Source organism: Pseudomassariella vexata, assembly GCF_002105095.1.
Source record: "Pseudomassariella vexata strain CBS 129021 chromosome Unknown BCR38scaffold_18, whole genome shotgun sequence".
NCBI classification, from domain to species: Eukaryota; Fungi; Ascomycota; class Sordariomycetes; order Amphisphaeriales; family Pseudomassariaceae; genus Pseudomassariella; species Pseudomassariella vexata.
In genome coordinates this window covers 645,901-672,149 of record NW_024467973.1, presented here as the reverse complement: position 1 = coordinate 672,149, position 26,249 = coordinate 645,901, and the positions used below count along the sequence as shown (strand labels likewise).

Here is a 26,249-nt window from a genome sequence, read left to right as displayed (position 1 = left end):
GTGGACGTTATCCGCCATGCTGTTGGACGGAAGCTTTACAGCCTCCTGAAGCCCCCGTAGTGCTGCGTGGGCTTCCGCATCGTATACCTCTATCTGAGAGCCCAGTAGTCCGGACCCGCAGAGTAGTCTTTTACCGGCCTGATAACCAGCCCAGCCTGCTCCAGCTAAAGCCCTGTCGCTATGGGTAGCCAGCGAGCCGTCTGTATAGATTATTATATCGCGCTTTGAAAACTCGTTTATCCTTTGTAGAAACGAGCGGGCAGCCTCCTCCTTTGACTGTCCTGGGATATAACCGATCTTGGCGAGGGTGATGGACCATTCGCCAGCCTGCTCCCAGGGCGGTATTTGCAGAGGATCTATATATTCTGCAGTATCTGGGGTTAGGCTCGCCATACGCCTTAACCTCGAATCGGGGCCCGTAGGATGTCTGAGCCTCCTGCGTAAGGGATGGCGGCTATCCAGTTTGTGTAATCTAACAGAAGCCGCATAGAGTTTTGCGTCGAGTGCGATTTCTGCTGGCGGTAGTGCCGCTTCCCGTTGCAGGATCGGTATTGGCGTGGTCCTATATACAGGAAGCATGGCTCTCATTGCGGTATTCTGCGTTCGATCCATTTGGTCAGCTAGGGATTAGACCCGGTTTGAGATAATGCGTCCATTCTTGTTCTGTCTGGCAGACGGCCACCATGCTTCCGAGGCGTAGAATTGCACGGGGAGCACGCACGCGATTACAGCTTGACGGAGTAGTCGTGTTGGGGCCCCTCTGATTGTGTTTCCTAACGACCGGAGTCCGTTAGCAACCTGTAGAGCTTTAGCTGAGACGAATTTGACATGGGCCTTAAAGCTAAGCTTTCTATCGAAGTAGACGCCTAACCACCTGAGTGCAGCACCGATTTTGATGGGTTGAACAGTGTGGATCGTTCCATTCTGTTGCGTGGTGGTAATAGGTGGGTTTGCATCTCTCCCTCTTCTTGTGAAGTGTATTAGCTCAGTCTTGTCGGGGTCGAACGTGATACCCTCAGACATGCTCCAGTCGAGTGCTGCTTTCCACTCTTCGGCCAGTATAGTGCAATTTTCTTCTAGGGAACTAGAGCTTGACAGTATAGCTATGTCGTCCACGTAGCCGAATCGCGAGCGCTTGCGTCCAGGTCGGCAGGTGCCCAGCTTAAATAGGGGCTCGATATATAGGAGGAGGATCGGCGAGACGGGCGATCCTTGCGGAAGTCCACATTCGAGGTCAAAGGTGTCTCCGGTTTCCCCGTCTAGCCGTATTCTCCCCTTTCGCTGCGTGGCAAAGCTATAAACCCAGCGTACCAGGTTTTCCGGCCAGCCTTGTCGGTGGAGGCGCTGTGCCAGTCTGCCTGGTAGGACGGAGTCGAATGCACCTCTGATGTCCATCGTCAGCATAGAGGTAAATTTTCCTTGTTGCCAAGCGGTTTCTATATCATGGATTACAGCTGAAATCAGATCGCTACACGATCGTTGTGGGAGCGCTCCGAATTGTTGGCTATGCAGGACTCGGTGCTTTACTGCGACCCAGGAGAGGCGTTTTGCAATAAGTCTTTCAAGGCCTTTCCCAAGTACGGATAGGAGGACAATAGGTCGATATGAGCGTACTGCCGTTTTATCCTTTTTGCCTGGCTTGGCCAGAATAACGAGCGTTGCCTCTTTGAAACATGTAGGATGCCATCCAACTTCGACGCAGGCTCGGAAGAGCGCAACGACTACTTCTTTGATAACTGGCCAAGCAGTTGTTAGGGCTGCAGTTGTAATGCCATCGGTTCCGGGGCTGGTGTTGCCGGCCTGGAGGATAGCCCTTTGGACTTCCTTTGCGGTGACACGGGGGAAAGGGAGCTTCGGATCGGGTCCCGGTGCTCGCAGCTCGCTGGGTATATCGCCGGCCTTGTCCGTGTTTCGGAGGAGTACGCGGGCGAATAATTCTCGCTTTTCGTCTGGCTTGGAGATGAATCGGTCCGAGTTTTCGGGGTCGCGTAATGGCGGGGTATAAAAATTTCCCGTACTTTTATGCCAGCCCGCCATTTCAAAAATTTCTTTACTGGTCGAGGCTGCAGCGATTCTATGTTTCCAATATTTGTCCTTCGCCTTGTGAAGTTTCCGGACGAAGTCCTACCGTAGCGCTTCAATTTCCTCCAGGTGTTCTGAGCGGGTTATCCCTAGAGCTTGAAGCCTTCTTGTGTCCCTCTTTTTGTTAGTAAATTCTTGATGTTTTCGCTTGCATTCTTCGTTCCAGTATGCACGTCCTTGTCGGAGTCCTTTGAATCATTTTGTGGAGGCTGTAAGGCTTTCGATGAGGGCGTTTGTCAGTTGTTGCGCTACGCGGTCCAGTGACTGGGCGTCGTCTGCCGTTCTCGCTGTCCCTCTTATTGGTTGTATGTTCCGTTGTAGGGTGCTGAGAAAAAGCTCTTCGTCCATCGTATCCAGCCGAAATTTGCCTAAGGTCGGCTTGGACTTGTCCAGCGCTGGGAGTGGAACCCAGGTAAGCAAGGTTTCGTGGTCCGAGGTTGTGTTAAGGGAGGTTTCGATGCTTGTAGAGACTCCTGGCAACGAGGCTGAAGCCCAGGAAAGGTCTAGGACGTTACCTGCCCTATGTGTCGGTTCACCGATTGGCGATGTAAGTACAAGATCGAAAGATTCTGCCCAGTCGACCAAGTCCTGGGCTTTTGGGGAGGTGTACGTCGTCGTTGGTTGCCAGTTCGGATGATGTAGGTTGAAGTCCCCTGCTAGTATATATCGGTTTGGCGGGGCAAGGTGGTACTGGCCTAGGATATCTTGAATGGCCTTGCCGCCTTGGGAAGCTGCTTGGGGTGCGTTGTATATGTTAATGATTGTTAGTAGGTAGTGGCGGTCACATTGGACCTGAAGGAATAGTAGGTCTGTAGATGGGGCAGATAGTGGTCGGCATTTCTCCCCTCTAAGTCCAGTCCCTTTGCGTATGTAGGTTATCACCCTCGGTCTGCTTTCAATCCAGTCATCTATTGGTGCAAAGGTCTCGTAGGCTGGGTGAGTTCGGGTGAGTCTTCTTTCCTGTGATCGGACGAAAGGCTCCTGTATCAGTATAATGTCGATATGGCCTTCGTAGGCCAGGTGACGTACAGCTGGAACACCTGCCATGGCAGTGTCAGATGGGAAGCCAATCATAACCCTTGTAGGAGCCCCGCCAAGCGTGGATGACTTAGTCGCGCTCCCTCAAACCTAAGTTGTCATCTTCTTTCCTTCGCTCCTTAGAGTAGAATCTTCGTCGATAGCACCTAATCGAGGTCTCTACCAATGCGATGCAACCCAGGTCGTGACAGGCTAATGGACTCGAAGATGCAGTACTGTCAGAGAACAGAATGCCATAGGCACCAGTGGGGTGTCAGGACACTGAACGCAGGACACCGGCGGGCCGCCGGAGGGGTGTTTCGGACAAAAGACTCCCGAATCATGATTACAATCTATGTGAAGCTTTGGGATGACGAGAGTCAAGATCCTTGGCATCGCCGACCCTGCTGTTATGCCGGGTCCAAGCGGCGGCCTAGCTATCTATATAAGGACCATCTCGAAGTAGGATAGGGAAGGAGTTGTCAGAGCCACAAGTGTCATCCGAGGCGGGCCGGCTTCCACCAGGTAGGAAGCCGTTTGTGGCGGCTAGAGAGCCGCTTGGGGCGAATGAGAGCCGTTGAAGCCGTTTGCAGCGGATAGGGAATCGCTTGGTTGCAGATAAGGAGCCGCTGTCCAAGACATTGGCCGAAGTCGGAGGAACACAGACATACGGAAGCAAACATCCAGAATCCAAGAGAGAACCTCGGCTGGCTATAAGTAAGGAGTCGAGACGGAGGAAGATGGAGATGGCAGAGATCAATGCATCACCGTGGGCACCCCTACCTGAGACCGCCAGTGACCACCCGGTATTACGTAGGAGGGACGCCTGTTACTCCCCATCACTCTGTACTATTGCCTTCGGCCTAGCCGTACCCTGACAAGTACCGGCGGCGTACATGGTTAACAATAGCGTACAGTCTCTCGTAAGGTATCAAGCGCTCTAAACTTGGTAGGGATAGCCTTATAGCGCCGGATAAAGCTGTTAATCTAATATAAGCCTGAGGGGCGGTTATCTTCAAGAGAAGAGGGAAGGAGTGGTCAGAGGTCAGAGTAGCCGCTCCCTTCCTCCTTCAAGCATTAGAGTAGATGCACCTCGAGATTTCCGGCTTAAATTTACAAAAGATAACCTAACGTACACCTTCTGTATAATAATACGGCTGACAGAGAACCCATAAAGGAATGGAGGCATGGTTGGCAGTCCCAGCCCTTGTTAACCGGCTGATCAACTCTGCCTAGCCGCGTACGCGAATTACGTTGCGTAAGGGGTTGGCATATTAAATACACAAATGATGCAATCAGCCAACAAAATAGGAACATGCTGGGCTAAGGTCTTGGTGGCTTTTCAGTAAGCCACATACGGTGTTAGGCAACCTTGGTGGGCTTTGCCAAGACCACCAAGGTTACCACGTGACTTAGCCCTTCGGGACTAAGTCCAACCTTCGTGCTCCATAGGACTAGATAGAATGTCATGCTTTTACAACCTCACAAATCTTTGACCACCTTTGCGTGTAACATACGGCAGCATTTGGGAGTGAAGATCCAACAACTAGATTAAATCATTCTATACGGCTATAGATGCCATGCTTCCTTTCGTTCAAGTATCCCGTTTAATTATTACAAAACTTTGCTAACTTAGCGTTATATACGACAAATAGATAGGAACTGACGAGTTACAACCAACCGGGGCTGTATTGCGACTATGAAGGTACGCGGGGACCAATCCCGGGTTGGGCCCCGAGGGCTCCCTGAGGGCCCCCTGAATACTAAAATATGTGCTTACCTGTCTCGCACCGCTCCATACCCGAGGCCGCAGCTTTCACAAGTTGGTCAATTTCAAGGCAACAACAAGAAAGCAGACAACACCACCAGAGTTAGTTGTATACTTGGTCCAACTGATTGGTAATTGGCCCGAGCGCGCCTATCACGATAACTAGGGCCGTCGCTAAAAACAGATGCAGTCATCCTTATTACTTCTTACATCCTCCCAAGATCTGCCGTTTGTCTTTAATTACGACGTGGCAACACCAAACGAACCGACCAGGCAATCAAGATGTCCGGATGAAGGACGGCGCATCAACGGCCATTTCACCTGCGACCCAGCTACCTCTAGCTTCATTCGCGTCCTCGGTATGGCATCTCAACATACATATCAACTACCAGATCCTATAAATGGGTGACTGGGAAGATTTAGATTCGCTCGTTTAGCATCGTCATTGACACCATAGTCACCCCCACTACAGCTAATAACCACCACCGAGTTGACCGGTTGAAGTACCCACGGCTTTCGTTCATGGTGCTGCATTTACTTACAATACAGGCTATTCCAGCTGAATGTAAGAAGTTATTTTCATCTGCCGGTAAAATAGTCACTTCACTGTTAATGTCCAAGACGGCAGAGGTGAGGTCATTCAATTTCCAGTGACGACGACGACAACGATAGCGATTACAGCGATGATAGCGACGAAAGTGAGGAGCTCTAGTTCTCCCTCGAAGTTGATGGCGGAATAGTCCCGGACAACGGGGAAAAGTCTTTGAGCCCAGAATGACCTTGTTATTTGGGATAACAGGTCCACATTTCACTGCGCAACATATGACTATGATGCATAGAGGCCTGGCCATCGTGTGTGCAGTCTAGGACAGGCTCCTGATTTAGACCTCGAGAGCAAAAGCCGCAGACAAGCAATCCAAGGTTGAACGAGAAATAATTTGGCTTACACGATAAGATATGTTGATCAGAACGAGGCCGGGCATTCACAGTCCAGTATTGATATGTGTGTCAATAATTGGCATGATCAGGGGAAGTTAGTTGGTTAGGGCACGCAACAGCTTTAGACCGAGAGATTTGGCATTTGAGTTTAAGTAGGTTGGTAGTAGGGTGAAAATATTTTTTCACTATGCTGCTACCTTTGGGGTCTGAGCAACGGGTATAATGGTCTCTGTCATGCCGTGGTTGGCACGACTAGCCTCTTCAAGCGTTCCAATTGCTGACAGAACTTGCTATGCGCACGAATTGGTTTGCCGTATCTGATGAAGTCAAATGGCACGGCACACATGACTAGCATGATGAATCCGAGTAGCGAGGTTGCCCACTGGACATGTAGCGTATCGTACATGGCGTCGGCAGCCAGTGGCAAGAATCCGCCGCCAACAGATCTGGCCAAGCTGACAGCAGCCATTGCGCTCGCCGAGTAAATCTTATGCGCATCGGCGAGATAATTGTTGAGAGCCATTAGTATAAAATAAAAGCCCAGCCCAAAGATTAGACCAGAGACCGCAGGCACTGCCAAGTTGATCATGGGCAAGTCAAAGCCACATGCCCTTCTAGACAGCCACAGATTGAACCCCTAGTAGGCGTTCTCGGTCCAGTAGAGGCTAATTTACATGTCACAGTGGGACAGAGATCACTGCTACGTAAGTACTTTGATATTCACCCCATGGATTGCTTTGTCGACTATAGAGCCATGCCCGGACCATGGAAGATAGGCTGACTTAACCATGCCATGTCTCTCCGCATATCATCATATTTCCAGTGTATCGCTAGCAGTTTCCTTAGACCAGGAGAAGATCCATAAAGGGGCAGATCTTAGGGCGGCAGGAATGAATGGCGTTTTAGCTTGCAATATTGCGTCAATTTGGTTAGGCTTTCTTGGAACGCCTCGTGTGGGAAGAGCTCGGCCAGCGTAAGAAAATGCTGCAGTATTGGGTTTAAGAGTTATCTCTATCCTCTGGGGCGTCTTACTATAGTTCATCTCGTGAAGCCTTTAAGGAGCCGCTATCTCCTCCACACTATTAGAGGTCCCGCGGATTACACATCACAGGCTTTATCAGGCTCCCTTACTTCATACGCGCGGTCCGATTTTTCTATTCCGGTCAAATAAGCAAAGCGTATTAAACTGACAATCTCCAACGTCCATCAGACACGCCTGTTGGCTAGCTCGCGCCATGCCGGTGTATCGAGGCCAAAGCCTCTGATGGGAGGGGGTTTGCGGGTCACGTGTGCGGGAATGGGAGATCAGAAATCGGCATACTCGACCCCGACACGGGAATTTCAGTCACTAAGTTGACGATGGCTCAAGATCATACTCTTGCCAAAGGCATCACAGTGTGCATAAAGCTAGTTATTGGGGCAGAAACGTCCCGGCCTCCGCGATATTGGCCCAGGGGTCTCGGGGTTTGCAGCCACTTGCATATTGCATCCCGGGGATCCGATGCCACTGTTATTGGGGGACGTACCTCGAACCATAGAAACTAAGAATATTATCAGTTGATTGGCGGATCTCTCTGACACGACAGCACATAATGCTGCCAATCATGTAGATCAACGCGTTCCAGATTCATGGATCGCTCCAGTCCCCGCATGATTGAAACACTTGAAAACGCCATTATATTCACGCCACATTGGGTGCCTCACGGTAATTCCGGAAGTTCGCGCCTCGACCGCGTTGCTGGTCTCCTGCTACCGTGGGACTGGTTGTTCGGAGGCCCAAGGACTGCGCTGATATCGAGTCCGGTCCGAAAGCCTTTCCCAAGATCCCGATCATGGTTCACGGAAACCTGAATATTCTGGATAATTGACTTAAGTACAATATTGCTTTTAAAATCTGGCAACCGCGTAGCCGCTGACTAGCATGGCACATAAAAACTAGTCCGCGCGGCGCAAATCCTTCGTTGGAATTGTTGTTACTAGTTGGGTCAAGCGTGACGGCTCGGGTTAACTACCACCCTGACACTGTTGAGGTCTTTGGCAGGGACGATCTACAGCACTCCTAAACTGCTCTCATATAAGCACGGTTGCAGGTTGATTAAATGATTGATGTGCATTGATCAAAATAAAGAAAGATGATGTAGTCCATTGTAAATATCGTTCATGGTGCGAAACAATTGGATAACATATGTCGCCCTTCTTCAATTCAACCGCATGACAAATGATTATATGGTGCATCATCAATATAATGGGAATGATAGCTTCGGAGACCCAAACCAGCGGGTCTATGTGTCACATGGGTATTGCGCGATGGCGACTTTTGTGTGTGTTCTTCAGATGACAGGTTGTCCGTCTGAGGATTGGTTGGGAGCCTGTCCAGTCAGAAAACAAGCCGCGGGTGGCCAAGTTGCTTGATGGTTGCAGGGGAGAAGGATGCAGAAAGGATGCAAGTATAGGGGATACGATTCTATCTGGAGCAACACGACGAGCTAAACAAGATCAGTGCATACCTAGACTTGGAGATCAACCCATTGATAACCCAATCTTTCTGTCAATCCATGGTTTTAATCGCCGCAGCCGCACTATGAGGCTTTTGAGACAGACGTTCTAGCACTGTGATATGGGGATATTCTGGAGTATACGACAAATTCTAATTGCTACTGGATTTCTTCGCGAATGCAGCGACGCACCTGCGGTATGAGCAAATCGAATAATTTCAAGGTCGCGGTACCAGAATGCTCACCAGACGCCATCTGAATGATCATATTTGTGCGAGATTGTGTGCTGTTCGTTGTTGGTTCTCGCGCTATTGGCACTGAGTGAACCGATCTTGAATTGCAATTTCTGGAAACCGATCTTGCGGCTGGCCGTGAGCCCGGCCCCCCCAGACAATTGTCCACCAGTCATAATGGGGGGAGTCAATTTATTCTTGCAGGATTTGCAGGATGCTGCATGGGAATCCTCAAATGCCCATGGCAGCCGCCCTGACTAATACCAATGGAGTAGGGGTTTAGCACGGAGGAAGTGCGTGATCTGCTGCACCGCTGACCCTTGCCTTGCCTTGCGAGCACCAACAGGACTCGCCCAAAACCGCTAGTTGTGGCCTGAGGCCGTGGTGGAAAGGCGGGACGGTTTCCGTCAAAAGGTCAACGGTCGTCGGGTTGTTGGCTAGGCGAACCACCTCTGATAGCCGAGGGCGAGATCGTACATCTCCTGTGCATAGCACCGGTGAGCTGGACCCTCTTGAGGCCATCTCAAAGGCGCAACAGCCCCTCTTGTAGGGGTGTGAGGATATGCGGGACGTTGACCTTGGAGCATAGAAGTTAAGCAGACGATGCCACGAGAATGTGTGACAATACCTTCGGTTCCTTCCTTCCCCAGGCGCCCCACACCAACCAAGTGGGCCCTACCGGGGCGAGGGGTAGGATAGTGAGAGGTTTGAAAATTAGCGTCTGTGGAGCAATGGGCAACCCGTCTTTCCGGGGAAAATCTCCGTTTTTCATGCCAACTTGCCATCGTGAAAAGAATTTATTGACACATGGTTGTCGATGCACAGCTTGACGTTCGTCTCACTATCGGCTACGAGCGATCACTAACCAGGCATTCTGTCGAAAATGGGGAAGTTCAGAATATTGAAGCCACGCGGGCCAAAGTCTCGATGCAGCTGGCTATCGAATGGCAACCCACCAGGGGGTGATCCCGCAAAGAACCAAAGTCCAGACGTAGATAGAACTCTGGCCCAGTCATCCCTGTCAGCACTTTTCTCGGAACCCGACAGGGGTTGGCAACCACGCGACATCGTCGCCGGAAGAGCATGGTGTGGTTACCGTGCTTCACCCAATTTACCGGTGGGAGGTGCTTCGCTGGGTTCGGCCATATCAATTTGGAGAAGATTCGAGGCTGTCAGGGACGGACACCCAACATAAAGTCACCCTGTGTCCCGCTCCTCGGTCTCACTTTCCTCTGTTCGTCAGACCCTTACTCACCGACCTCTACTTGGTTCCGGCCTACCGAGGAGATCGACAATTCTCAATTCGATACCCTAATAGAGATAGAAGGCAGAGCGCATAGTTGCAAAAATGGAGAAGACATCCGTCGAGCCCGAGGTGCATACGCACACTGGAATGGTAAATTCCATCATGTTTCAACCCGAGCAATTAGCTGTTCTTACTAACGGTGCAAGGACAGGAACAAACCGATGTCAAGGTCGTCAAGGGTAATGAGGCCTTCGCAGAGGCCATGATCAAGGAGCCACCAAATGCTTGGACCAAGGCCCAGATCATGATCTACCTCTTCTCCATCATCGGCTTTTTCTGCTCGACCATGAACGGCTACGATGGTTCCCTTATCAACAACTTGCTCCAGAACCAATGGTTCAAAGAATATTACAACGTCGAAAGCTCCGGTCTGTGGGCCGGTCTCGTCTCTTCCATGTACCAGATCGGTGGTGTCGTCGCTCTCCCCTTCGTCGGACCTGCCATCGATACCTGGGGTCGCCGTGTCGGTATGGCCATTGGTGCTCTTACCATTATTGTTGGTACCGTCATCCAGGGAACCTCCCACAACGCCGAATCCTTTATGGGCGGTCGATTCCTGCTCGGTTTTGGCGTGTCCATCGCCGCCGCTGCCGGCCCAATGTACGTCATCGAGATAAACCACCCTGCGTTTCGGGGTATGGTCGGTGCTATGTACAACACCTTGTGGTTTAGTGGTGCCATCATTGCGTCTGGTGCTGCTCGTGGTGGTCTGAACACTGGTGGCAACTACTCCTGGCGTCTAATCACCTGGCTTCAGGCTCTTTTCTCCGGTTTGATCCTCCTGTTCGTCTTCCTGCTTCCCGAGTCGCCACGATGGCTGTATGTCAACCACAAGAAGGAGGCAGCCAAGGCCATGCTCACCAGATGGCACGGCAACGGCAACGACGAGAGTGCCTGGGTGAAGTTGCAGATGCACGAGTACGAGGAACTCCTTAACATGGATGGTGCCGACAAGCGATGGTGGGACTACCGCGCCCTGTTCCGCAACCGATCCTCCGTCTACCGTTTGTGCTGTAACATGGCTGTCACCATCTTCGGTCAGTGGGCCGGAAACGCTGTCTTGTCCTACTTCCTCGCCGCCGTGCTTGAGTCTGCTGGTTACACCAACGGCATTGAGCAGGCCAACATCACCCTCATCAACTCGTGCCAGCAGTTCCTGTTTGCCATTCTGGGTGCCTTGGTTGTTGACAAAGTCGGTCGCCGTCCTCTTCTGATCTTCTCCTTCACTGGTTGTACCGTAGTCTGGCTCGCTATGACCATCGCTTCCGCCGAGTTCGCCAAGTCGGGTGGTGGTTTGGACGCGGACGGTAACGCCCTTCAAGGTTCCAACCACGCCGCCTCCCAGGCCGCCCTTGCCATGATATTCATCTTCGGTTCCATCTACTCCATCGGTATTACACCCCTTCAGGCTCTCTACCCGGTCGAGGTCTTGTCTTTCGAGATGCGTGCCAAAGGCATGGCTTTTTCTTCGCTCGCCGTCAACGCTGCCGGTTTGCTCAACCAGTTCGCCTGGCCTGTATCGATGCGAAGCATTGGATGGCACACCTACATCATTTTCACAATTCAGGTGAGCAATTTATATTATTTTTCTACATGTAGTAAACAACTAACTTGTATTTCCCAGGACACAATCCAAGCCTTCATCATCTGGATGTACATTCCAGAAACCAAGAACCGCACTGTGAGTATCAACCTGCCATCTTCATCCATTTGGCTCCCAACTGACTTATATTCACAGCTCGAGGAACTCGACGAGATCTTTGCGGCCCGAAACCCCGTCAAGACTTCTATCCAAAAGAAGGAAATCGGCCTCAACGCTTACGGAGATGTCATCAACATCCAGGATGTGTAAGCCTATCTGCCTCAAGGCACTGCGTGCATTTGGGAGTTCATTCGCTTGTCGCTTGATGCATCGTTGGGAGTCAGGGTTTTCATGAGATCATTATGTTATGAGATATATACCTACTGCTTAATACAACAACAGCAACCGATGCTGTCTGTTCTTTTCATTGAAACGAAAACTCGTATCTTCTATGCACACAATCCTCGCTCCTCACTGTGAACCACGTCATTTTGCTGCTTACGTAGTTAATTAGTCGCGATCTAAAGCGGTCCTATCTCGGCCATTATATCAATAGTACAACATAGGCTATAGGCTTTTGCATTCGCCTGGAAATTAGAGAGCCACGGTTGAGCTTGAGCGTTTAACCGATCAGAAGGTTTGGAAGCATGCCAGTATTGCATGGGGGTTTGGTGGCCGCGTTACATCGGCGGCCGCGTTGGTTGGGTCGGTCTTTATACGAAGCCGGCAGGAGATTGTTCTCCAATCCAGTGTGGTGAGACGGGTTGGAGCGCCGCCCGGCAGTAACCAACAAGGAGGGTCGCGGTTATTAATTTCTTTGGCTGATGCGTCTTTTTTTCCTCTGCGCCATCATCGCCAACTTCTAGGCACCTGGAGTGGACACAAGTCCACCAGATCTGACTAGGTCCTGCAAGAAGAAAGGGGCAAGCATTTGGTGGATGACGCTGTGTTTGATTCTTGGCAGGCACAGCTCACTAGACACGGTTCGTCGACTTGATATACTACTTGCTAAAATCTTCAACTTTGCGCCGAGGCAATGATTTATTTGTTCCACAATCGAGGGTGGTTAGGAGTTCTGCACGAGATATTTCCTTTATAACGAATACTGTTAGGTTCAGCCAGAGGTAAAACATCTCTATCACGAGATGAGACGTCATACTTATTCGATCCAACGGAACGATGTCGTCGTATCCACCTTATCTTAAGGTATTATGTCTCTGCTCATGTTGACATTTGAACAGAAAGTAAGTCTGGATGACCACTTTCATAGAGACTCGATACATAGTATTCCCAAGCGTGGATTGTACCAATTCCAGTGGTTATGTGCGTTTGGCTGCTGGGTTTCAACTCAACCTTTTCGGTTTCGGGGTAATAAGAGAAGGAAAGGAAAGCAACATGGTCAAGCTGTGCTTTAGGTCCAAGCAACAATAGCATTAGGCGAACCGTTCTCGTCACAGGGAATGCAGCGCTTTCCTGCGTCTCTCCTGGGCCACCAGAGATACTCGCAGTATAATTCCATGGAGGACAACCGATTTTATAGTATACATGTTGGTCACTTTGAATGCATTAGCAACTGTATCAATTACTTTACAAACACAGCATACAGCACTGTAATAAATAGGTGAATAGTGCGATGGAGCTGTTCAATTCTATGGTCCGAGATACAACTATCAAGAAGCAGGCCTCACAAAATCATTCACGTTAGGTATGCGCCTAGATAATAGGTCTTCAAGTAGCCATTTCAGTCGTCAGGGGCTTAGTGTGTGTGTACTAAGGCCGGTCTCACGCCATAGCACCACAAGTAGCAACCGTGCTCAAAAAGGATTTCTGTGACATCTCGCGTGTTTGGCAACATCGGCGACTGTCAAGAATTGGGCTAAGCACACCAAGGCGAGAAACTCAAAGACGGGATTGGCCAATGGCAAAGACGCAACAACAGCCGATGAGAGGACCCCCGCAGCACGCAGACTCATGAATCATCTGCGTGGAATTCAACCGGCAGATTATCCCGTCTAGGTGGCCACAAGAGAGGAGGAAGGGAAGGCATATTGAATATCCCAATGGAGATATATATCATTAGGTAGAATGCGGGGAAAATGATACTTGTAAGCCAGCTGTTCGGCATTTATCCCGAGCCATCGGGAGTATCTAGCAAGATTTATGGCCGAAGTTTCCGTCGTGCCTCTCAAAAATTGGACATATAATTACAAGTATTGTGCTTTTCCGTGCCCGTCTTCGAATAAAGTGTGGCTTGTAGCGGGCATTATCGATCATGGCGCGTCCATTTCAGAAGGTACGTAGAAAGGCACATTGCATCACCTATAATGACTAATCAAAACTCAGGTGATTGTCGTGGGAGCTGGCCCATCGGGTTTGCTGTTGTGCATATTCTTGTCCAAGCATGGAATTCCCGTTTGCCTCCTCGAAGCATCCGACAAGCTCGATGACCGGCCACGCGCAGCCATCTACGGACCTCCCGCCATGGTAGATCTCAAACGCGCCGGCGTCCTGGATAAAATTCGTCGGCGTGGGATGACACTCAACACCATGGCATGGCGACGCATCGAGGACCACAGCTATATCACCGGCCTGGACGGTGCGATCTTGGCGGATATGGACGGTGAAGACCTGAGAACGACTTGTCTGGTCTTGGACCAATTAGACCAGCTGTTGCTCGACGAGTTTCTGAATAAATACAACGGCTCCATCAGTTGGAATCACAAGGTGGTGACCGTTGGACAAGACGAGAAGACCGCTTGGGTCGACGTTGAGACCCCTGACGGACCTACAAAAGTCTATGGAGACTATGTGGTTGGCTGTGATGGCGCCAACAGCAGCGTTCGAAAATCTCTATTTGGGGACGACTTTCCAGGGTTCACGTGGGACAAGCAAGTTGTGGCAACGAATGTGAGTTGAAAGGCAATTTGAAAACCAAGACTCAAATTAACATTGCGTCACAGGTCTATTATGACTTCGAAGCGAAGTATGGCCTTTCCAACGCAAACTTCATCGTGCACCCTGAACACTTTACTGTAAGTCCCTAGACCTCTCGAACGGAATTCAACAGTCAGCTGAGTTCACAATCAGATGATTGCAAAAATCACCGTTGACGGCCTTTACCGTGTGACATACGGCGAAACCCCCGGACTTAGCAATGAGGAGTTGCGCGAGCGACAACCCTGGAAATACGAAACGATCCTTCCAGGTCACCCAAAACCGGGGGACTACAAGTTAGTTAGTATTGCGCCCTACAAAATGCACCAGCGCTGTGCGCCCTCCTTCCGTGTCGGAAAAGTGCTCCTCGCCGCCGACGCAGCTCATCTCTGCAACCCGTGGGGCGGCATGGGCATCACCGGCGGCTTTATCGACATCGGCGGCCTCTACGACTGTCTGATTGGTATTTGGGATGGGAAAGCAGACGAGTCAATTTTGGACTTGTACAGCGAGAAGAGAATCGAGAAGTGGAAGAAGGTTATCAACGTGGTGTCCTCGGATAACTTTAGGAGGGTGTCTGATAGTGACCCTGCCACGATTCTGGACCGGGACCCCGTCATGCTGGCTTGTAAGAAGGCGGAGAGCGATAAGGAGGCGCAGCTTGCGGCTTTCAAGGCTATGTTTGATGTTCGGTACGACTTTACACAGCACTACAAGAGCTGATCAATCGACCTGGGTATGAGCCGTGTGATTTGAGGTTCTTGTTCATGACGGAAGTTTTGTAATTTGAGCTTCTTCCAAAAAACAAGTGGTAAGTCAAACAGGTTAGACTGGTCTGGTTTGACTTCCGCAGAACGGATTTTCTATAAGAATTATGTTACGTTAATCATATTATTGTGGAGATCGTATCGTTCATCCGCCCACCTGGGAATCTATTATTGCCCTCAACGGCTAACATACTGGGGGCAGCGCCAGCGGTAGAGGTATAGCAGAAAGTACGGAACTGATTGCAGCATATCCCAATATCAGACTATGACAGCCTATCCGAAAACATTGGTTTCAATTACATGCTTCACTTACGTCTGTCTGAAAATACCGACTATTCAGGGTTGCCGGGGCAGTGATATGGCTATAGCAGGCAGCCATTTACATGATATCTAAAATAAAGACCAATACCATCAACACACAAGCATACGACAAACGTCAGCACAAGACATAACGCCACTGAAATTTATAAGACTAGACTAAGCCGGTAACTATTAGACCGTTCACCTCTTTGAGATGTTATAGAACTGATACGTGACCCAATGGGGGGTTACCCTATAGCTATAGATAAGATAGATAAGAGCTATAAAAGAGCTCTGCCAGGCCAGAATAGCTGACCTGGCATCCTTTCCCAATACAACAATTCACACCCCATATGCACTCGCATCAAGAACGCCATCCCGGAATATATATATATATCCTTCATTGAAGCGCAAATATATATCCGTCCACAGCCGACTATTGCGCATCTTCAAAGTCTCGAGGAGCCCCCAAAACAGAATCCTATCTCTAGCTTGGTGACTTGGAGAATCTGGGACAAACTGTGAACAACCAGGACATGACCACGTGCCATTTCGACTCCAGAGACTCTGGTTCCTAATTACTCTGCGAGTCTGCGAACCTCTATCTTGATGCCCATTTTGAAATTACGTTAACTGCACATTTTCAATGATCTGTATCAGGGTAAAGATGGCTAGGAGAAGCGCGTCTCAACGAATCTCAACAGAACCTGTGAACAGTACGGGCATTCTGCTCCTTAATTCAACGCTTTTTTTGGTGGCCTCAAGCAGTGCTCTCGTTCCTCTTTCTGAAGTGGACTGTAGAATCTCGAGCCAATGTTGGGAAGCACACGTCTGCCCATCAGATTCGGCATGGCTATCCCACACGCGGGTGCTGTCATCAAAAGGTATTCAAGAAAACCCATCGTAGCCAGGAAGACTACCAGGAGCTGGAAGATAAGGAGAACCACCACATGGGAGGGGTAACATGACGATGCCTGTACATGATCAGGCATGACATGATCACAAGCAAGGGATGACCGCAGGGTTGCTACTGGACAGCCGTGTTCAGTCAGATGCCCTACTTGCATGCCGATAATGGCCGACTACTTGAACTTGCGAGCGGGATTTGGAATTACCTAGCACGGCAACCCGCAGAATCTTCGAGGATGATGAAATTGCCGGCGGTTCCGAGTGGACTAGTGATATTTCTGTCAGACCTTATAACTACCAAAAATACCTCATTCTACAACGAGTGGGTCCCTCGTCTTTTGACGGTCAATTTGGTCCAACAATTTCCCCGCACACGATATATGCAGGTATAGTCATCGCCAAGGCGTCTGAACTCCATTCCTCCCACAATCAATTAAAACATACTATAGTCATGGATCCCCTTACATTGGCAATCTAGACTGTATCTCATGGTGGGATGCTAGAGGTTTTGGCGACCTCAATACCCGTATGTAAAGTCGGGGATTCACACTGCTGCCGTGGAGACCGCATTTATTGCATCCTATCGTTAGACTGGGCTAGGGTGAACCGTATGGACATATTCAGACGCGGGGGAATGTTGGGGAATTTCGGATAGATGGGCATCACGGCTTCCTACAACGGGACGTCGTGCAAACATAGAAGCATCCAATATCGGAGAGCGCTCGGCTTAGCTAGACATGTGCCAATATTGAAAGAGACAGGATTCTGCTGACAATAAATGAACGACAAACCGATAATATGCAACTGTTATATAAATACCAGGGCCACGACATGGTGATTGGATGGATATGTGACTTAGTTGCCTCCTTCATTACACACGTGGGCGGGTGGGACTAGACAAGTCTCGTGGTTTATGAAAATGTGAGGGGTATCGGATGAAGATATTTATCATGGTGATTCGAACACCTCTGCATCATCATCTTGGACCATTTCCCCTCGGACGACACTTGGTGGGGACCAAACTGTCTTTCAAGCTGCCGACACAATGCAGTATCCCCTGGTAGCAGCGCTATGTGCCCTCTCCACCGTGGTTGAAGCCGTCAGCTTGTCCGTGACGACGGGCTGCAACATCTACACTGGGCTTGCGCTGCCTAACGGTATCAGCTACTGGCTGGGGGTTCGCTACGCTGCACCACCGATTGGCGATTTGAGATTCATGCCGCCACAGGATCCGCCTTGCAACAATGAAGTCCAACTAGCAACTGAGGTTGGGTGTAACTGGATGCTCTGGAATGAATATGAGCTGACAGGACATCATAGCATGGGAAGGTCTGCTTGGCCACCAACAGCCCACTGAGTGAGACGACCAACTCCGAGGATTGCCTCTTTCTTGACATCTACGCACCGAGCAACGCAACAAGTAGTTCGAAATTCCCTGTATTTTTCTTCATCCAAGGTGGAGGCTTCAACGTCAACGGCAACCCAAACTTAAACGGCGCAGGCCTGATTGCCGCAAGTGGCTACTCCATGGTCGTCGTAACACTGAATTACCGAGTGGGACCATACGGCTTCCTCACAGACGGCCATCTGATCACCGCTAACAACGGCCTTCGTGACCAAATCAAGGCTCTAGAATGGGTACATGAGCACATATCTCAGTTCGGCGGCAACCCCGACCACGTGGTGTTGGGAGGCAGCTCGGCAGGAGCAGCCAGCATCAGCCTCCTCCTCGCCAAGACTGGCCGAGACAGGAGCAGCCTCTTCCACGCAGCTGCAGCCGAGTCAATCTCGTTCGCTCCGGTGCGGACGGTAGAGCAATCACAGTACCAATACGAAAACCTCGCCATCCGTCTTGGCTGCGTCGGTTCGGCCCAAGACTCGCTGGATTGCCTGCGGAGCAAGCCCATAGCGGAGTTCCAGGCTGCTAACATCGGGATTCCATACCCTGGTGCATCGTCAGCACCGCTGTACATGTATAACCCCACCATCGACGGCGATTTGATAATCGACTACACTTACAACGTGTACGCCAAGGGTAACTTCATGAGGGTTCCGATCTTGTCCGGGGATGACACTAACGGCGGGACGGTATTCGTGCCCTCCAAGACCTCGACGCTCGGCGAGAGCGACGCGTTCCTCAAGAATCAGTTTCCTAAGCTGACACTGGAGCAAATCGGAAAGATCAACGAGCTTTTCCCCAACCCCAATCAGACTTGCCCCAACCTGGGGTGCTACTGGCGACAGGCGTCCAACGCGTACGGAGAGTTGCGGTATATGTGCCCGAACCTGTACGTCGCCTCCGCATTTGCCAAGTATGGCACTGGTCGTACTTTCAACTATAGGTATAACGTGGAGGATCCGAAGCTCCTCGCCCAGGGGTACGGCGTCCCGCACACGACCGAGATCAACCCCTTGTTTGGGCCTGAAAACATCCAGGGAGATCCTCCGACTAGCTACTATTCCAACGGCACGAATGCCATGGTCGTGCCGGTGATCCAGTCCTACTGGACTAGTTTTATCAGGACATTCGACCCCAACAAACACCGATATCCCGGCACCGCCATCTGGGAACCATATACCAGGGAGGGGCAGCTTAGGATGCTGTTTGAGACTGGTGGCAGAACAGTGATGGAAAGTGTCGAGAATGGATTGAGGAGTCGGTGTGAATACCTGACAGGAATCGGGCTGGATATACAACAGTAATTTCGCTGGTAGCGAGGATAATTGCTACTGTTGCCCGGCGGTAATTCATGAATCGGGTCAGTTATTAATGTCCAATTAGGGGCCCTATATAGGGAAATGGAGCGACCTGCGCGGGCTTAGGCGGTGTACTACAGGATTATGATAGGATAATTGAGTGCGACAACCTGATCTTACCCAATGGCAAGGCATCGTTCGACGAGATGCCAAGTAGTACGCTGACCAAATCCACAGTTCTCTAGCGGGCATTTGCAGGCTTGGCCTCGGCAAGATTACTGTCTTAGCTCAGCCCGCACCTTGCCTTTCCTACGCGACATGATCAACCAACCAACCATTTCTTTCGCAGATGCATGTTTCCGCGCATCATGGACTGCAGAGGTCAATATAGCATTACAACGCATCTGCGAGGTGTCACCGTGGCTTGCCCCGCTGCTTGGCTGTCGTACTCGACAAGCCCGCGCCATGCGGTCCATTGTCGATTGGCGCAACACAACTCGAAAAGTAAGCCTTCCTAGTAAAGGCTTGTGTAATCGGGGTCACCCGAAACAAGCTTTGGACTCGGCCGACCACCCAATGAGCGCTCATCCACAGTTGCGCCGCATCAGGGGCAGAATGTGAAGAGTGGAAACTAGATCCGGCTTCGACTGTGAATAGCAGAAAGCGGCAGGCCGTTATCAATCATGATGGCACAGCGTCGTATTTGCTTACCCAGGGCTTGACCGCCGCCAATCAGCACTACGACCGTACAGTGCCAAGCGTGGTATTGAACCTGATTAACTCCACATGAGCTATTGGAAGCTCCTGCACCTTCTCAATATGTCAAGTGGGAGCTTATCTAGGCTGATGATCCAGGCAGGGCGGATAGCTTATGTCCGCGGTGGTATAACGGCGCAGGATGACAATCTTTCGCATGTCATCAGTTTCCTGTCGATCGCGTCAATTGGGCAATTGGGGCCATTGCCCCCCCTCGGCATGATGCGGGGCGTTGTCTTGCCTCTCTGTGCCTGCCTGTCGGTTGATTTGTTTTGGAACATATAAGCACCTCTGATCCTACCTGGGTGACCTGGTTGCTCTCCCTTGGAGCTCCAGTCAAGCAGATTCCACCAAGCAGAAGGCATCATGGTCGGCCTCATTGCTGCCGTCGTCTCGGCGCTCATTGCTGCGCAGGCAGTCATTGCGACTCCTGTGCGCTCGCGTACAGCCTACCAAGTCAAGGAAACGCACAATGTTCCGAGGAAGTGGAAACGGGTGGAACGCGCGCCGCAGGACCATGTGATCAACCTGCAGATCGGTGTCAAGCAGAGCAACTATGCCGAGTTGGAGAGACAGTTATACGAAGGTAGGGCATGAAACCTACCCAACCGGCATCGAGACTGTGGCCCATCGAGCCAATTGGGCACATGCAGTCTTGGGAGACCCTCAATCTGACTTCAACGCAGTTTCTGACCCGGACCACCACCGCTACGGCCAACATCTCTCCGCCGACGCTGTCACAGAGCTCGTCAAGCCTACAGAGGAGACGTGGGGTCTGGTGCACGAATGGCTCGAGGACCATGGCATCGTCCCGTCGTCTTACAGCTCCTCTAAGGACTGGCTTATGGTGGCCCTGCCCGTCTCCGCTGTCGAGTCCCTCCTCGACACCGAGTACCACACCTACGAGCATGCCGACGACAAGACCCGTGTTGTGCGAACCTCTGCATGGTCTCTGCCGGCTCACCTGCACGCCCACATCGACACCATCCAGCCGACGACCTCGTTCTTCCGCGCCCGCGCCAACGCGTTCGAACACATTGACGGTGCGCTCTGGCGGGATCCGAATTACGCGCCTCCTAGCAATGGGACGCTCAACCAGGTCTGCAACGTTAGCTCCGTAACGCCCGAGTGTTTCCAGGCTTTATACTCGACCAAGGGTTACCACACCCAAGCGGCGGGCAAGAATCAAGTCGGCTTTACCAACTACCTGGGCGAGCACCCGATCCGCACCGACTTGGACCTCTTCCTCAAGAAGTATCGCCCTGAGGCTGTCTCGAGCGCCCAAGATTTTGAGCAGATCGTAATCGCCGATGGGCCGGGAGACATCCCTCTGTCCCCCTCCGACCTCGAGGACAGCACCTCCAAGGAGGCAAACTTGGATGTGCAAGCCATTGCCGGCATCAGCTGGAAGACGCCCATCACCAGTTGGTCGACAGGCGGCAGCCCGCCTTTTATCCCGTCTGCAAGCACACCCGACAACTCGAACGAGCCCTACTTGGTCTGGGTCAATTACCTGCTTTCCCAGGAGTCATTCCCGCAAGCCATCAGCACAAGTTACGCCGACGACGAGCAGACCGTACCCATCGCGTACGCCCGCCGTGTCTGCCAACAGTTCGCCCAAGTCGGCGCCCGAGGAACCTCGCTCTTCTTCGCCAGCGGTGACGATGGTGTAGGTCCGAGTGACCCCGCGGAGTGCATCAGCAACGATGGACAGAACACGACGATGTTCCTGTCGCTTTTCCCGTCGAGCTGCCCCTTTGTCACCACCGTGGGCGCAACCCAGAATTTCGAGCCCGAGGTCGTCGCCTACCGTCCCGCGTTTGTCGGACCGGACGGGGTCGCCCACGGCAACTACACTTCAGGCGGCGGCTTCAGCAACTACTTCCCTGCCCCGTATTACCAGGAAGCCGTTACCAAGCACTACGTCGACAGCCTCGATGGACTGTACGACGGGCTTTACAACAAGGAAGGCCGCGGATATCCCGACATCTCGGCTCAGGGCTTGTACTTTGCCTATTTCTGGAACGGCACGGAGGGTGTTATCAGTGGCACCAGTGCCAGCACACCGCTCCTGACTGGTGTCATTTCACTGGTCAACGATGCGCTGATTGCGGCTGGGAAGCCAACGTTGGGCTTCTTGAATCCTTGGCTGTACAAGAAGGGGTGGAAGGGGCTGACCGACATTGTGAGCGGCAGTGCTCACGGTTGCGATGTGGATGGTTTCCCTGCTGTTAAGGGTTGGGATCCAGTTACGGGGCTGGGCACGCCTGTGAGTAACCCAAACTCTTGTTTCACATTGGCCTTGATACTTCGCCATCTTCCTCACTACGAGTTGTTGACTGACTTGATCTGTTTGGTAGATATTCCCTGAGCTTGTCAGACTGTCGGGTGGCAAGCTGCCTCACAATTATTAATGTAACCTTTGAGGGCCCATTGGGGCTTGAGTGGTGTATTGAAGTGGATGTTTGATGATATTAGTAAGTTATGATATGACGTTTCTAACAAGTATGAGGCGACAACCATAATGAGTGGCCCATTGTGTGTTCTTAGCTGCGGTTCAACAGCCCATTTTGGACTGCCAATATGCCTGGCTCTATCTCATTTGCGAAGGCATGTTCTCCAGTTGTGCATGCTTGGGGCAGGGTCTTGAGTGATCCCAACCGTTGTGACAACGAGATGAAGCGAGCCACTTGGCAGGTATATAGTTGCGCGCTATCCGGGCCACCCCCGCTAAGGTTATTGAGAGCTGTGATGGCACATCTTTGTCAATGCCATGGATTATGTTTTGAGGGCGCCGCCTGTGTGCACGGCTGCAAGTGCTGGTGCCGACCAGTCTCTTCAGTGTGCACCTGAGACACAGCAAGTCAAGCTTCGCCAGCAAGGAAGCCTTTATAACCAAGTATCATAATAAATCTCCCGTCATGAAGATCAAAAATACACCGTTTAGATGGTCAGGTTGCACTTGCCTATGAGGTCATATTGACCACTGTAGATCGGGCAATATGTGGCCAAAGCGTCCAGCCCCATCCAAATTTTGACTTGGCCGTACTCCGTAGAAGTCTGTCGATGGTTGACTGTTGCGATTTTGTTATCGCACGTGAAACCATGGGTTCAGTTCGAGACAGTCTGGCAGACCTCGAGCGTCATCGCCAAATACTTGAGCAGAGTGTCACCAGACTGGAGGAGTCTCTGGACGAGTGGCGACAATGGAAACGCGAGTACGAAACCCTGAGGGACGAAGTCAAGTTGCTCCCCCCCGAAGCCCGGCGCAAGGAACTCACTCGAACGCGACAATCCTTCAAAGGTGATCTCGTAGATGACAAAGTCTTGGTCGAAATATTTGGAAAGAACGACTCCGGGAAGCCCTCCCAAATTATCGGCGTCGTCTCGAATCGCATTGATTATGTCGCAAGAAACGTCGAGACGCTGGCGAAGCAGCTTACGATGGCTGAGAACAAACTGGCGGCCGCCCGCGTTGTGACCAACCCAGAAGCAGAAGATGAAGACGGCCTACCTATCACTGAGATTGTGGAGGAGCTGGATGATGACGATAATGTAGTTTCATTTGATTTGCGAACTGCTGGAAGCAACCAAACCCGACTTCTCGAGGCACTGGAGAAAGCCGGCATCACGGAAGACGCGGCTCGCGACCCTGAAACGCCTACACCCGCTACACAAAAGCAAAACCAGACCTCGATGGCGGTGACGAAGTCTCCAGCGCCCAGTGCGGAAACCCAGGCTCAGCCGAAGAAAAAGAAGGGCGTGACGTTTGCTGAAGATACAGTGTCTGGAGAGAAACAGCCCCTGTCTAAGACCGCCAAAAAGGTTGAGGAAATCATGCGCATGGCTGAAGAGCAAGAAAGCGTGATAGATCAACCAGTGATACCAGTTGATGAGCCAGACGAGTATGCCCAGCTTCGGAGGGACATGCTGGCGTACAACCTCGCAGATCCTGCCCCAGTGGTTGCCGAACTACAAATCGACGAGGGGCCCTTTTCAGATGATGAATTTGATACCCTCGACTACTCCGAATTCGAGGAAGATGAAGATGAAGATGATGACGAGGACGAAGACCAATGGGGCAGGTCGACTGGACGGGTTATCGATGAAGAGTACCGCCAGAAGATGATTGAGATCCAAGAACGACTGATGAAGCAAATGTCTGGGCAGGCCGATGCCCTCGAAGATGAATCATCCAACCGCGCCGGTGGAGATGCTGGCAAGGAAGATGACGAAAGCGACCAAGATGAAATGGAGGGTATTGGCAGGATCAGGATCAAAGCTTTCACGCCGATCCCTTCTAGTATGGAGTCCCCAGCCCAAGCCGAGCCAACTGGGGAATCCGAGGCCAAGAAAAGCGTCAGATTTGCGGAAAAGCTGGATATTTCCGACAAACCCGCTTCGAGACCAGATACTACCCCGGTGAAACCACCAACGAAGCCCGTGGTCGACCCTCTTTCTGACGTAGTTGAGCGAAGTGGTATTCAAGACACCACGCCTGCACCCGGGCCGACGAAGAAAGCATCGAGGTTCAAGAAGGAAAGAGCGTCGGCGGAACCAAATCATCTTTTTGCCAGTCCCGCGGCCACAGGAGGAACATTCATTCTCCCCGAAAGACCTGTGGCGGAGCGCCCAACTGCCCCATCTGGTCCTGAGGGTCAGACTCTTGCGACCACCGTTCTCGAGCGCGACGGCCCGTTAGAAGCCCAGGAACCAGATGAGCTTGATGCCAGCTTGTTGCAGCAAGAAGTCGCGGTGGAATATAACAGGATGCGAAACAAGATGATTCAACGCCAGGGTGGCTTCATGAAGGAGGACGAATCGGTGATTCGGCCATTGGATGAAGAGGAGGGTGGCCCGAAACGCATGAGCAAGTTCAAGGCAGCGAGGCTGGCTAGATCGTAGATCAGAACTTAGCAGCTCATGATCAACACATTCTGAGTTCTTGTGGGGTCCGGTTCTGTGAATGAGTGGGGGAAGAGAGTGAGCAAGGTCTTGTCGACTACTCTCCCACGCTGGTCAAGTCTATTGCCCAGATACTCGTATTGGGGGGTTGGGGGGGGGGGGGGGGGGAGTCAAATGGCCAGCGCCGTCGATCAGGACGGGCATGAAGAGAGCTAGGGCCTTCCTCTGGGCTCCATCCAATACCCAAGTAGTATCCTAGACAGCCCCATCTTTGAGCTCTTCAGAACAGACCGGTTCGTATCTAGAACTCACGGTGAGCAAATCTCATTTTTCTTTTCATTCTCTCCATTATTATTCGTCATTCGGGCTCACAACATGGCCATCAACGTAACGGAACGCCTCAATATCTGACAATTGATGCATAGCTGCTACCAGTCTGCTATGGCGTTACTCGCGATTCCAAGAACAAAGCAGTAGGGCTCTCTGACGCCTTGACCCTTGGTTATGACTTCGTGGTTTTGCGCGATTCGTTTCACCCTGCACATCCCCATTGCTCCATGCTTTCTGGTCTGCTTCATGTACACTTCCCATGTAGCTAACAACATTCTTCCTCTTAGACTCACGCTGTAGCTTTCAACATACTCATTTGCTCATGACCACGTACTTTGGACGTTCATCTCATTTGTGACCTATCCATACCGCCACCACCCCACGCCGTCGCCTAACTCATCTTGGCATTGCTAAAGTCCATCTCCGGGTGCTGAGCTTGGAACTTCTTCAAAATATCCGCCTTTTTCTGTTCGTCGCTCGTGGGGAGCCCTTGCTCCTTCTGGCGCTGGTCAAACATCATCTTCTCGACCATACCCCTCGTCTCGCCGTCCAGGTCCGACAGCTTGCTGTTATCGGGCTGGATCTTGGTCACGTCGATTTTGGGGGCGTCGGTGACGACGTGTGCCCACCACTCCATCTTGTTCACCTTGTCGAGGTGGATCTCGATCGTCTTGGTGCCGTCGGGGGCGGAGGTCAGGGTCCAGGTGCTGTCGTCGACGTGGACGGGGTGTGGGAGGTCGCCCTGTGGTTATCATCCAAGTTAGACACTACTACTGCTTGTTGCATAATTTGTGCAGCAGACGCACATTTATGATAGGCTCCTGTCCCTTGATCCCTACTTTCAGCTTCTGCTTCTTGATGTCGACGACGAGGTCCCGGCTCTTCAGGTTACCGGGGACGCTGATGGTGATGTCGAGCTCGTCGATCAGCTGAGTCCATTTGTAGGGCAGGGCGGCCTGTTCCTCAGCTTCCTTGGCGCGGGCAGCGGCCTCTTGCTCGGGGGTGGGATCTGAAGGGGTGTGTTAGTTGAGTATAACGGGGTATTGTGGGACGCAAAGTCGGCGGTTTGAGCGAGGGGCCTTGAGTGTGTACACAAACGCGATAGACCAAGAGAGAGTGCGTGCCATAGAAAACTCACCTTTGTCAACCATGTTTGTTTGCAGGCTTCTGGTCCTGTGGTAGTTGGAATGTTGCACGACGTCCAGTTCAATACGGAGCTATCGAAATCT

At 51.5% G+C, this 26,249-nt stretch overlaps 8 protein-coding genes across 8 annotated transcripts; 6 read left to right on the top strand and 2 right to left on the bottom strand.

Annotated features, from left to right (window-relative positions):
- The first annotated feature begins 4,570 nt into the window (after positions 1–4,570).
- BCR38DRAFT_82186 (uncharacterized protein) lies at positions 4,571–5,804 on the top strand. Its single transcript, XM_040865675.1, has 4 exons — positions 4,571–4,998; positions 5,058–5,226; positions 5,291–5,497; positions 5,558–5,804. Exons 1-4 carry the CDS (start codon positions 4,799–4,801, stop codon positions 5,567–5,569), a joined length of 588 nt encoding a protein of 195 aa, XP_040711034.1. The 5' UTR covers positions 4,571–4,798; the 3' UTR covers positions 5,570–5,804.
- Positions 5,805–6,038: 234 nt separating this feature from the next.
- BCR38DRAFT_353864 (uncharacterized protein) lies at positions 6,039–6,398 on the bottom strand (the record flags this gene model as incomplete). The annotated part of the gene is made up of 1 exon (XM_040856822.1): positions 6,039–6,398. A coding segment is annotated over one exon (360 nt), but the record flags the coding sequence as incomplete, so codon positions are not given.
- Positions 6,399–9,882: 3,484 nt separating this feature from the next.
- On the top strand, positions 9,883–11,692 carry BCR38DRAFT_489899 (general substrate transporter; the record flags this gene model as incomplete). Its single annotated transcript, XM_040864458.1, has 4 exons — positions 9,883–9,930; positions 9,992–11,407; positions 11,465–11,521; positions 11,579–11,692. The coding sequence occupies 4 exons, from the start codon at positions 9,883–9,885 to the stop codon at positions 11,690–11,692; spliced, it is 1,635 nt and encodes a 544-aa protein (XP_040711032.1).
- A 2,002-nt stretch (positions 11,693–13,694) lies between these two features.
- BCR38DRAFT_489898 (FAD binding domain-containing protein) lies at positions 13,695–15,079 on the top strand (the record flags this gene model as incomplete). Its single annotated transcript, XM_040864457.1, has 4 exons — positions 13,695–13,715; positions 13,766–14,329; positions 14,383–14,454; positions 14,510–15,079. 4 exons carry the CDS (start codon positions 13,695–13,697, stop codon positions 15,077–15,079), a joined length of 1,227 nt encoding a protein of 408 aa, XP_040711031.1.
- A 2,298-nt stretch (positions 15,080–17,377) lies between these two features.
- Positions 17,378–19,035, top strand: BCR38DRAFT_413799 (Alpha/Beta hydrolase protein; the record flags this gene model as incomplete). Its single annotated transcript, XM_040858871.1, has 2 exons — positions 17,378–17,599; positions 17,653–19,035. The coding sequence occupies 2 exons, from the start codon at positions 17,378–17,380 to the stop codon at positions 19,033–19,035; spliced, it is 1,605 nt and encodes a 534-aa protein (XP_040711030.1).
- A 1,116-nt stretch (positions 19,036–20,151) lies between these two features.
- BCR38DRAFT_461143 (tripeptidyl-peptidase 1 precursor) lies at positions 20,152–22,199 on the top strand (the record flags this gene model as incomplete). Its single annotated transcript, XM_040862493.1, has 3 exons — positions 20,152–20,371; positions 20,472–22,054; positions 22,146–22,199. 3 exons carry the CDS (start codon positions 20,152–20,154, stop codon positions 22,197–22,199), a joined length of 1,857 nt encoding a protein of 618 aa, XP_040711029.1.
- Positions 22,200–22,890: 691 nt separating this feature from the next.
- BCR38DRAFT_353897 (Prefoldin subunit-domain-containing protein) lies at positions 22,891–24,690 on the top strand (the record flags this gene model as incomplete). Its single annotated transcript, XM_040856826.1, has 1 exon — positions 22,891–24,690. The coding sequence occupies one exon, from the start codon at positions 22,891–22,893 to the stop codon at positions 24,688–24,690; it is 1,800 nt and encodes a 599-aa protein (XP_040711028.1).
- A 721-nt stretch (positions 24,691–25,411) lies between these two features.
- On the bottom strand, positions 25,412–26,171 carry BCR38DRAFT_489894 (HSP20-like chaperone; the record flags this gene model as incomplete). Its single annotated transcript, XM_040864456.1, has 3 exons — positions 25,412–25,762; positions 25,827–26,029; positions 26,159–26,171. The coding sequence occupies 3 exons, from the start codon at positions 26,169–26,171 to the stop codon at positions 25,412–25,414; spliced, it is 567 nt and encodes a 188-aa protein (XP_040711027.1).
- Between the last annotated feature and the right edge of the window lie 78 nt (positions 26,172–26,249).

Coding starts and splice junctions, on each gene's coding strand:
- BCR38DRAFT_82186 (XM_040865675.1), top strand. CDS start 4,799: ATGAAGGTACGCGGGGACCAATCCCGGGTTGGGCCCCGAGGGCTCCCT. Junction 4,999..5,057: donor ATACTTGGTCCAACTGATTG/GTAATTGGCCCG, acceptor AAACAGATGCAG/TCATCCTTATTACTTCTTAC. Junction 5,227..5,290: donor TAGCTTCATTCGCGTCCTCG/GTATGGCATCTC, acceptor GGGAAGATTTAG/ATTCGCTCGTTTAGCATCGT.